Here is a 12314-nt window from a genome sequence, read left to right on the forward strand (position 1 = left end):
TCAAAACCGCAATCCTCCCCTCCCCCTGCTCTGAAGGTGGTTTTTTTTTTTTTTTTTTTTTGTAAAAATAGGCTCATTAAGAGTGTGCAAAGTTCCAGCACTGAGTGCTGGAGAAACAAAAGGTCAGATCTGTTAAACCTTGTTGCTGCCTTCTCAAGGAACAGCGCCAGCCCGGGCTCCAACTGAAAAGGGCCTCCCGGTTCAATGAAATTAAGCTCCTTTCTATTTTGTCTGGCCTTCTGAGACATTTCAATAAACTTCAGAAGAGCCGTGCCCTGCAGTTAACTGACTTACTCTTAAGCAGAGGTCCTCCCATTGTCTGTGCAAATGCTCTATTTGCTCCTTCAAAACCATCACGTCGTCCACCAGAATGTGCTGGGCTAGGTCGGTCTTCATTGTGTGAAGTTCTTTCAAGTTCTGAGTCCAGTTAGCTAAAGACTTCTCTAGTTCCTGCATTTAAAACACAAGAAAGAAAAGGGGGGAAAAAAGAAAGAAAGAAAGCTCTTCAACTCAAGCTGCTGCTGTTTCCAAACCTGTAGAGGCTAATCCTTTGATTGGACCTGGGGGAGGGGAGGCCAGGAAAGGGGGCGGGACCTTCTGAATGAGAAACAGCCCAGGGCCAGCCTCTGTGGTTGGGGTTGGCCAATTCCTCAGCACCTATTTTCTCAAAGCAGAACTCTTTCCTACCTTTATTTTCACTTCCTCAGGTATTTCAGACTTTTCTATACTTAACTCTACGTTAAAGTCAAGTAGGTCTTTACCTTTATTTAGGGGAAAGTAAAGTATTTTTGGAGGTGAGAACAATCTCTCTCACCTACATACACTTAATTCTGAAACTGTGTTACAGAATGTTGTCTAAAATGTAATTTCCCTACTTTGAAAAACACCTTAAGAAATGCATTGTTGCTACGTGGCAATCATATAACGGCAGCTTCTGTTAAGAGAGAATCATTTTGGTTAACTTTCAAAAAGAATAAATACAATTGAAGGGGGAAAAAAAAGTTGTTCCCTAATGATTGCCAGAGATGGGTTAGCAGAAAATTTCCTCTGGCTCTGGAAACAATTTTTTCTTTTTAAATGAAGTATTGGTCAAATTAAAACATTTTTGAATTCTAGGACTTAATCAAGATAATTACTTTCACGAGAGAGAAGGTAAAATGAAACAGCCCAAACACTCAAGAGACCTCCAGATTCTGAGTGGGCTTCCCGTATTCTGCATTTTGGCACATTTGAAGGGTCTCTATTCACACCTGTCTTTGAAATCTGAAAGAAGAGTATTTCATTTACATCAGTGATCTGTCTGAGGGGTGGCAACAGTAATAATGGATTAATTCTGATTGATTTTCAGAGTTCTAAAAGCTACACTGGCATGAGTTCGTAACTTGCCAACAGGACTTTCATTTAACAAAATGGTTCAAAGGGTTCTTTTTAAAGGTTGCGTGGAGATTTAAGAAATAACATCTTTTTCAGAGGAGTAATCATCACTTTAAATTTCCGTTTCCTACTTCGAGCTTCACGACTCTAGTAAGGTGGATGAGAGCAGGTTCTGCAGTGGAAGACTTTTTACCAGCTTCATCACATGAAGCAGGCAAGCCACAAGCAGAGGTTTCCATTCACTGACCTGAGAGACCGGAAGATGGTTGCACTTCAGTGTTTCCTGGTCAAAAGTGTGGGCTCAGACGCCTGCCCAGAAGGGAGGCAGATGTAAGTAATCCACTGCCAGGTTTAAATCCATTTTGGTTTGGATACCCTGTCTTCTCCCACAATTGAAAGGATAATTAACAGGTGTAGAACTTTTGAATATGGACATTTTGGGATTCTTAATAAATACTGCCACATTGTGTCCTCAAAGGAATGACTATCTTTTCCCACATACTGTTTGGTATTGAGTTTTATATATTTGGGGGCCAAGTTTAACATGTGTAATGATTCCTAGTTATTGTTTAAATTTGTTGTTCTTTAATTACTAGCCTGAGATGCTACCCAGTTCTTCACCTTTATGCTTCCCCAGATGTATTTAGTTAATTCCCACCAACACTTGCAGGTCTCAGACACAGGTAATTACTCAGAGGAGCCTTCTCTGAGTCATGGGATGAAGTTGGGACCCTTATTTTATGCTCTCACGGCCCCTCTGTCCTTTTTCCTTCTTATACTCACCATGCTTACAATTATGCACACACGCATACATATGTACCCATATGGTACAACTCTGGTCAACATGTATCTCTCCAGTAGCCCAGACTGTCAGCTCCAAACTGGCTGGAGCCACAACAACATTTCTCACCAATGCACTGCCCACTTAGCACTTACCAAGAGACCTAGCATAAAGTAAGTCCTCAAATATCAAAATGTATGATTGAAAGAAAAGAATTCGGCAGTATGTCTCAAAAGCTTTAAAATGTTCATAAATATTAAGTGAAAAAGCAAGGAATTAAACTATATTGGGTGAGGTCTACTGAGGTAGTCTATTAAGGCTCAAAAAGTTCACTTATTTCTATAAACATTTCAAAACTCACACTTCCATTTTAAAATGAAAATACTCCAGATTTGCTACCAAAACTAACTGCAAAAGAGAACATGTCAGGTAAGTTTGCCTTTCTTAATTTAACAAGATAAATTTTCTATACTGCAAAAGTACCTGCGAAATTCCAACTATTCATATGCAATGTGATGGGAAACTTGACTACATAAAGTGGTGCACTGCACAGGCTTTGACTGAACTCTAACGCAGCACAACAGCATTTAAGCCTTCCTGTGGACTCAGTTATTGTTGGGATTGTCAAGTCTTATTTCTCTACACTACCATCTGGGTAAAAAGAGGATCAAAAAAATGAGTGTGTGTGTGTATGTATGTATGTATTGGTCTGTATATACATAGTATATCTTTGGAAGAAAATATAACACATTTGTAACACTGCTTCCAAGTGGAGAGAAACTGATGGGAAAGAAGTTTTCATGTATCCCTTTTCAAATCCTGAACCATATGACCACATTACTTATTCAAAAAATATTTAATGAAGAGGTACAAGCCTCCAGTTATAAAATAAATAAGCCACAGAGAGGTAATATATAGCATAAGAAACATAGTCAATAATATTGTAATAACATTGTATGAGGACTGATGATTACTAGACTTATCATGGTGATCATTTCATGGTGATACATTTCATAATGTATGCAAATGTCAAATCACTGTGTAGTACACCTGAAACTAGCATATTATATATTAACTATATTTCAATAAAAATTATTTAAAAAATAAAACTATCCCATGGATTCAATCATTTGACAAGTTTTGTGAACATAGATGCCCACTATAAGGATAATAATTTTCACAAGTTTATAATTAGCATATAAAATATGATTGACAGCAAGAGAAGGGGCCAACAGAAGATGAGATGGTTGGATGGCATCAGTGACACAATGGACATGAATTTGAGGAAACTGGGAGACAGGGAAGGACAGGGAAGCCTGGCGTGCTGCAGTCCATGAGGTTGCAAAGAGTCAGACACAATTTGTGACTGAACAACAACAAAGAAATCATACACATATATAGACACATATAACCATGTAAAGCAACTTCCCCATATGTCAACTTGGCTGTGATGGGAATGTAATTTTCCAAGGAGGAAAGTAAAGGTCGAGTGGTTAGGTATTTCCCCCAAGTGACTTAAGAATGATAAACACTGCTCTGGACAGGCTTCAGGTTACTTGGGATCTCTTTGGAATATGGTCATAGGTTGAATGAACTCAGTGCTCTTGTCCCCTCTCCCCTACTCTTTGCACAGAAAAATAGAATGCTGAGGCTATGGAAATTGAAAAGATCCTAGTGGAAACAGAACTGTCCTACTTGGGAGAAATTATGCCTCCTCATGGGCTTTCCGTCTAGTCAAAGCTACGGTTTTTCCAGTAGTCATGTATGGATGTGAGAGTTGGACTATAAAGAAAGCTGAGCACTGAAAAATCAATGCTTTTGAACTATGGTGTTGGAGAAGACTCTTGAGAGTCCCTTGGACTGCAAGGAGATCCAACCAGTCCATCCTGAATATTCACTGGAAGGACTGATGCTGAAGCTGAAACTCCAATACTTTGGCCACTTGATGCAAAGAACTGTCATTTGAGAAGACCCTGATGCTGGGAAAGATTGAAGGCGGGAGGAGAAGGGGACAACAGAGGATGAGATGGTTGGATGCATCACCGACTCATCGGACATGAGTTTGAGTAAACTCCGGCAGTTGGTGATGGACAAGGAGGCCTGGCGTGCTGCAGTCCATGGGGTCGCAAAGAGTCAGACACAACTGAGTGACTGAACTGAACCAAACATGGGCTTATGGTTCACGTTTTGCACAGGTTTCTAGACTTGATGGGAGGAAAATCTATGTGTCAACTCAGAGGGACTCCAAGTCCTCTTATCTGTTACTTGAAGTCTAGATCCAAACTTAAAGATACAGAAATGATAAAAACTTTGAAAATCAGGGATAGACAGGAACCTTCTTAACCTAATAAAGGCATCTACTAAAATATGACCAGCAAAAATCATACTTCATGGTGAAATAAAAACATTCTCTTTAAAATCAGGACTCTTAAAAAAATAAAATAAAATAAAATTAGGACTGACACACAGGAGCCAACTATCAATGCTTCTACAATACTGCTCTGGAGGTACTAAGCAATGTAGACAGAACAGAAGTATAAGAATTAAAATGACCAAAGCAGTCATTATTCACCAATGGTAACTGTGTTCATAGACCTCCAAAAGAATTGACACAATTATCAGAATTAATAAAAGAGTTTAACAAGACAGTTAAATATAGTATCAATGCTGAAAAGTCAATCACATTTCTAGGCATCAGTATAAACAAAAAATATAATTAGAAAAAGTATTTTCAATAGCTTGAAAAGTAACACATCAAGAAATAAATCTAACAAAAGATGTACAATACTACATAAAGAAAGTTATAAAACACTCAGCATGACTAAAAGGAGAAATATGCCATATTTGAAAATAGGAGTACTCAATGTCAAAAAGATGTTAATTTCCTCCAAATTACTCTCTAAATTCAATACAGCTCCACTGTAACTCTTACCAGGATTCCCATTAGTTTGACAAACTGCTTCTAAAAGATGTGAGAGACCAAAGAACCAAGGACACTGACACTCACGTGTGAGAATGAGGGATGGATACACCACATCTGAAATGAAGATCTATTCAAATAAAACACAGTACTCAAGATAATTTGGTATAAATGCTAAGATAGGCAGACCAGTGGAATAGAGCAGAGAACCAGGAATTAAACCGTGCATATATGGAAACCTGATATTGGACACTGGACTAATCAGTAAATGGACTACAGGATAATGGGCATCTATAGGAACAAAGCAAAAATCAGTGCTTCAGTGAATAAAGATACTCTGTAAGTTTAAAAGTAAAATTTGAAAACTTTAAGAAGGAAATGTAGAAGTATATCTTTATGACTTAAGTACAGAGTAATGGTACTGCTTACATAAAGTTTAAAACAAAAGTAATACTGCTATATTCCACCAAGATCTACATGCACATGTAGTAAAATGATAAAGAAATGCATAAGAATGGTAAAACACCATATTTAGGACTGTGGATAACTCTGAGGATGGGGAATACCTTGGGGATCATACAGGGCATTTGAATTATATTTGTAATATTTTATTTTTCTGCTGGCTGATGGTTTCATGGCAGTTTGTCATATTATTTGTTATATAAAAATTTTCTTGCATGTTAGAAATTTTTACAATGAAGAAAAAAGGTTCAGGCAGGAGGACATTAATTTCCAGTACAGCTTGAAGTAGGACACTACTCAATTCTTCCTAATTATTTTCAATTAGATCCCTGAAATCACTAAAGGAAGGAAAAAGAAATTAAACTATATTCCATTAGGCAGTGGATGTCTTTCCAACATCAAATCTGCAGAAAGGAAAGAGATGGAGGGAGTTCCTAACCTGGAAACTTAACTGGTCCAAATTCCTATTGGTGAGTTTGCCTTGTCTTCTGCAAAGCTCTGACATACCCAGGAATTTTTGTTAGTGTAGTATCCATTGGGCAGAATATAGCTTGGAAAATATTACAGAAACATTGTATTTGAGCAAAACCCCCAACTACTGTCCTCTAAAAAAAAAAAAAAATGAATTCTTCAGTCAAACTTTAATTTCAAACACAAGGCCATTTGATAAAGGAAGAGCTTTCAATGTAATCTCAGAGGCCACATCTTATATTACAGAGGAGAAACAGAAGGACGATTTAAGGGCAAAATCCCCCAAGAGAAGAATTTCTGAAAAATCTTTCTAGCCTTCACACACGAATCTCAAAAAGCATGGATTTTAGTTATTTCAGCAACCAGCATGGTGTATTACAGAGAAGGTAGAAAAAATATTTCCAAGTGGACCTGAAAACTTGTTTCACACAGACAATGAAAGACAAACACTTCAACTTCTCTGAAAACAGCTGAGTGATTATCTTGAACACTACTTCAGATCTCAATACCTTAATCAGTTCTTTTTCTCTGTGGAGCTCCTCGTGAAGTTCTGGAAGAGGCTCTTTACTTTGTGCCTTTAAAACGTGCAGCCTGTTTTTCAACTCCTTGATTTTCTTTTCACACTGGTCCCAGGTCTATTTGAAAACAGTGTTAAAATTGGTAAGTACTTTTCTGTTTAAGAATGAATTGTAGGAAAAGGATAATTAATTTAATCCATGTAATTGCTCAATTAAATGTGTCTTTGTAAATCAGGCAGACACCCAGGTCCTTGTCTTAGCCAACAAAGCAGCTGGGATGACAGGATGTTCAACGCCTGTCTGCAGTGTTATGTGTGGCTCATCTCAACCAGTGGGTTACTTTTTTGCTTGGAAATACTTCTTCCTCCCTCCCCATATCTCTGATCTAGCTAACTTGTTTCTATCTTAATTTTGGAAAAGTTCATATTTCAAAGGCTATTGGAAAGATTAGTTTTTAACATTTCCAGTCTTGGCCATACACTGTGCTAGCACTGCAAAGCAGAAGCACCCAACCACTTTTCTTCTCTTCTTTTCTAATGCCGTCCTCTGCTCTCTCTCCCCCTTCTAGACATAGTTTGGCTTTAGTGACCCTTTCACAGTCAAGTTTCATTCTATTTCTCACCACTGTTCTGACTGCCACCTCCTGCTTGGAATATAAAGCTTTTTCAACTTCACTATCTCACTCTAATTACAAGAAGCTTAGGAGACAGACAGGGCAAGTGTTAGTATCGCATTTAAAATGGGAAAACTGAAGCTCAGAGAAAACTGACTGGTCCAAGTGCATACAGTTAGAAGTAGGATGAATTGACAGAGTAGCGCTGACATGCATACACTACCGTGGATAAAACAGGTAACTAGCAGGAAGCTTCTGTGTAGTGCAGGAAACTCAGCAGTGCTCTGGGATGACGGAGCAGGGTGGGAGGGAAGCTCGAGGAAGGGGATATAGGCATACACACGGCTGATTCACATGGCTGACAGCAGAAACTAACACAACACTGGGAACAAATTATACTCCAATTAAAAAAAAAAGTGAGTCGATCTAAGGCTAAAGTTTCCTTTGTGGATGCCTTTCTTTCATAATAGATCTTTCCTTAAACCTTACATTACTGAACAAATAGTTGCCTGTATTTTTTTTTTCAATTCTGCCTTTATTTTCAAGGGAGATTATAATTCATTAGGATAAATTTCTATTCCTGATGTTACTAAAATTACTCTCCTGAAGTTATTAAAAAGAGACTAACACAGACTCAAACACTATACTATCTTCAGTGCTGATACTTAAATATCCTTGGGTTGGCCCAACTGTATGCTAAGGAGAAGCCACTTAATCTAGTAACATCAGCTCTCTGGAACATAACCAAGAAGAAAGTGAAGGGGGAAACAAAACTGTGAGTCCTTTTCACTTCCACCAAACCATCACTTGCATTTATAAACATGCACATGCTCAACAAAGGTCTGGGAGTTAACGAATTTCACGTAGTCTGTACACCAAATAAAATTCAGATACTTTATTTATAGGAGAGATGTCCAGGCCCTAACTCAGCACATATTTATTCTTTAATCAGAAAAAATACCTCTGACAAGCTTGGTTATCTGGTTTTGATACACACACAACAGATTAGAGAAAAGAGTGGGCTATAAGGAGTAAGTATTCTCAGAGAAATAAAAAGTAAAAATAGCTTAACATTAAATAGAAAGAAAGAAAAACCATACAAACCACATAAGAACTCAAAAAGCACAACAGTGCAGGAGTTAAGTTCAAAGCGGCTCAGAGTTCTTAAGAGCAACTTGGGATTTTTTAACACAAAAAAAATTAAGGATTTTTCTAATAATCACTTAAAAGAAAACATTTTGCTTTTCAGAGGTATAATCATAAATTATCTGGGAAATTCAATTATATGGGAAAGTGGATTCTTTGAAGGTAGCAGAAAGCTGAAGCATCACTATATTTATTTTCATACACTAGACTCAAAGACAGACTACACGTGGAACGTTAGCTTTGGTTACTGAACTTCCGTTGAACATGAGTTAGTTTCCTGTTTCATGAAGGTAAATATAAAAGAGCACCTCAAGTATTTAGATATTAACATTAAGCTTTTCCAGTGTTATATTATTATTTTAGGTAATTATCATGACTTGTGGATCAGCAGGACCCGACCTAAGGTCCCTTGGAAGACCCACAACATGGTGATTTCCTAAAATCATTGCCATCTTTGCAGAGCAAACAAAAATTCTATGTACTACATTTAAATACCATGAAAGGAAAAGAAAATGTTGAGTTACCTCTGCAGCGCTCTGGAACTGTTTAATCATTTCTCCGAGCTGGAGTTTTCTGTCCTTCCAGTTGTCCTGAAGTTGGCTGATTCTCTTGTTAACTGACTCTTTAGTTTCCAGGTTAGCTGTGTTCAGTAACTTTTCCCCAGCTTCCAAGGTTAATGCATAGGTAGTCTGCCACCTCTGGAAATGAATTTCTTTATTCTTAAAAAAAAAAGAAAAAAAAAAGTAATTTGCTTAAGCCTTTGATGTGATCAAAATATGACTCTTTGCATGTGTTTGTGTTATTTCCCTCAGAGCCTCTCTTAAATGTTAAACTAGATATAAATTAAACAAACCTGGTTAGAATACACACACACACTCATTCACATCAAAGGCTGATATTTTAATTGAGTAGACAGCATACCACCAAATGATGTGTTCTTAAAATAATTTCCAAGCACTGATAAAAGGTGTTTAGTTTACCGATTAGAAGTGTATAAAAATACACTTCACAGAATAAAAGTCTACAAGATAAACGAATTCAAGAGTATTAAGAAAATGACTGGAGTATTAGATCTGATACTAAGAGCAAAAACCTATTGCCATTATGGTATAGTCAGCTTACTCCTAACCCACATGAGTAGAATGTGTATGTTATGCTAGAAAATACATTACCATATGTAAAAAAGAGAGCAAGTGAGAATTTGCCGTGTAACACAGGGAGCTCAATCCAGCATTCTGTGACAACCTAGAGAGATGCAATAGGGTGGAAGATGGGAGGAGGGTTTAAGAGGGAGAGGACATACGTGTACCTGTGACTGATTCATGGTGATATGTTGCAGAGGCCAACACAATAATATAAAGAAATTGTCTTCCAAAAATTGTATTTTATTCTATACTTATCAATATTGTACAACTATAATGTTTGATAATTACTAGTTACTCAAAATAAATAAATGATTTTTTTTAAAAGGGAGAGAACAAATAAAAAAGGTACTTGAGCACTTAAACACTTATACACATCAGTGTTTGCCCTAATGGGATAACGTTTAAAAATTCTCTTTGGATATCATATAGATTTTCCTTTAAAAGGGACTGAAACCAAGTATTTATATTACAAAAATGAAGTAAAAACTTTACAACTGATTCATATTTCCAAAGCATTTGGTTTCAGAAGAAAAAAATGGCTTTTATTTCTGTTGTAAATAAGACTTCCTTTATTTTCAAATTTCTCAAGGGAGACATAATATAGGCATTTTCAAAATGGAAACTGATATTAAAAAAAAATCAATTGAGCATTTATTTACAAAGATAGTTTCAACAATACTTTTAGGATAGCCCAAATGCAAAAAAGAGGGGATTCCCTCGTGGTCCAGTGGTTGGGACTCCAAGCTCTCACTGCCCAGGGCCTGGGTTCAACTCCTGGTTGAGAAACGAAGATCCCAGAAGCCATATGACCGAAAAATCAAAACAAACAAACAAACAAACAAAACACCCCATGAAAACCAAATGCAAAAAAACCCTGCAATTCAAGGAATAATGCCCCTCCACACTTGTCCTTCTAATATTCAGTATTGCTGACATAGCCACTGTCATAGACATCTTTTAGCCATTTCAGATTGAACTCATCAAAAGACGTGCTTCTCATGCAGTCTCCCCTGATTGGTCAGCAGCACACTATTCACCAAGATCCTCAACCTCCGAACCCAGAGTCACCTGGATTTAGATTTTTATTTACCTGCCATATCCAAACCATAAGCACATCCTGTAAACTTCATCTACAAATAGCCTTGTTATCTTCACTGTGATCACCCTTTTCTTCTCCATCCTAACAACTAACCAAGACCACTGAAACAGCCTCGTCAGTTACAGCAGACTGTATTTTCCACAGAATGGCCACAACAATATTACTAGCCCCACATGCAGTTCTAGAACCTTGCCCTTCCCCATCAACTGGTGGTACCTCTACCCCCTCCTCTTGAACCCCTGTGGGCACATGTGATAGCCTTGATTAACAGAGGATGGCAGAAGTGGCTGGTGTCCAAGGCAAGGTCTAAAAAGTGGTGTAGCTTCTCCCTGGCTCTCCTTCCCTGGGACATGCACCTTTGACTCCATGAGCCGGATGCAGGGAGTCCAGCTACTGGAAGCCGCCACATGTAGAGTCTGCAGGCAATGAAGCCCAAGGAGCCCCAGCTGCTCCACATCCTGGCTGTCTGAGCTGAAGTTCAGGTCAGGTCAGTTCAGTCACTCAGTCATGTCCAATACTCTTTGCAACCCCATGAACTGCAGCACGCCAGGCCTCCCTGTTCATCACCAACTCCCAGAGCCTACCCAAACCCATGTCCATTGAGTCGGTGATGCCATCCAACCATCTCATCCTCTGTCATCCCCTTCTCCTCCTGCCCTCAATGCTTCCCAGCATCAGGGTCTTTTCCAATGAGACAGCTCTTTGCATCAGCTGGCCAAAGTATTGGAGTTTCAGCTTCAACATCAGTCCTTCCAAAAGACACCCAGGGCTGATCTCCTTTAGGATGGACTGGTTGGATCTCCTTGCAGTCCAAGGGACTCTTCCAACACCAGAGCTGAAGTACTAGACATGAAAGTGAGGGAGCCTTCCGATGAGCCCAGCCTTAGCCGCCATCTGACTCAAGCTGCCTGAGAGACCCCGGCTGAGATTCGCCTAACAGCCCTGACAACCTCCAGAACTGTGTGAGAGAGTAAGAACTCTTAGCTGTGATGCCGCAATAAACAGAGGTAATACACTGAGATTCCTGCTTCTGTGACCCCACCCCTACCTGCAATCCACCCCCCTCAGAGCAGCCAGAGGACCTTTAAAAATACGAATCATATCATGTGGCCTCCTCTTCCAGTTTCAACAGCTTCCTATTACACCCAGACTGTTATGCAGCTGTCACGCCTCTCTCCAAAAATGCTCCTCCATGACGACCTCTCAAGTCCATTTTCTATCACTGCTGCCTACTGGCTACACCCATCGTATGAGCCTTCTTTCTTCCTCTTTTTTGCTAAGATTGTTGCCATCTTAGGGACTCAGGAAAGTTGCTTCCTCTGTCTGAACTGCTCCCCACCCCAACCCTCAACTCTTTGCACAGTTGGCTCCTTCTTATCACTAAGGTTCCAGTTTAAATGTCGCCTCCCCAGAGATTACCCAATCTAAAGCAGCCTCTTAGTCCATCATCGGCCCTATTTTAATGACCCACATATGTCATGTTGCAGTCTGATAGTTTCTTTATTTTTCAATTTGTCTGATTTTCTCCACCAATCAGACAAACTAGTATTTTCTTGTTTATTGATTTGTCTGATTGCCACATGAGAGCAGAGGTCTTCTAACAGTCCACACAATATAACCAGCATTTAGAACAGTGACCGGCACAGAGCAGGTACTCAATTAATATTTGACACCTAGATAAACAAATGAGGCAACTATAGGACTTCTGAAGAGTGCTGGTTTGTTTTGTTTAACTGTCCCTCTAATGTGACGCATGATTTGCTAGCTCAATGGAACATGCCCTGG

The 12314-nt window shown here is 38.8% G+C and overlaps 1 protein-coding gene across 6 annotated transcripts in view; it reads right to left on the reverse strand.

The window, feature by feature from the left end:
• Positions 1-12314, reverse strand: part of SYNE2 (spectrin repeat containing nuclear envelope protein 2) — a 315690-nt gene that overhangs the window by 39577 nt on the left and 263799 nt on the right. For all 6 annotated transcript variants that reach the window (XM_043921131.1, XM_043921132.1, XM_043921130.1 and 3 more), the window contains 3 exons: positions 8810-9004; positions 6518-6643; positions 295-450 (listed from right to left, as the gene is read on the reverse strand). In XM_043921131.1, the coding sequence (XP_043777066.1) occupies positions 295-450; positions 6518-6643; positions 8810-9004 (477 nt within the window). The remainder of the gene's footprint in view (positions 1-294; positions 451-6517; positions 6644-8809; positions 9005-12314) is intronic.

The sequence above is a fragment of the Cervus elaphus genome, chromosome 12 (assembly GCF_910594005.1).
Source record: "Cervus elaphus chromosome 12, mCerEla1.1, whole genome shotgun sequence".
NCBI lineage: Eukaryota > Metazoa > Chordata > Mammalia > Artiodactyla > Cervidae > Cervus > Cervus elaphus.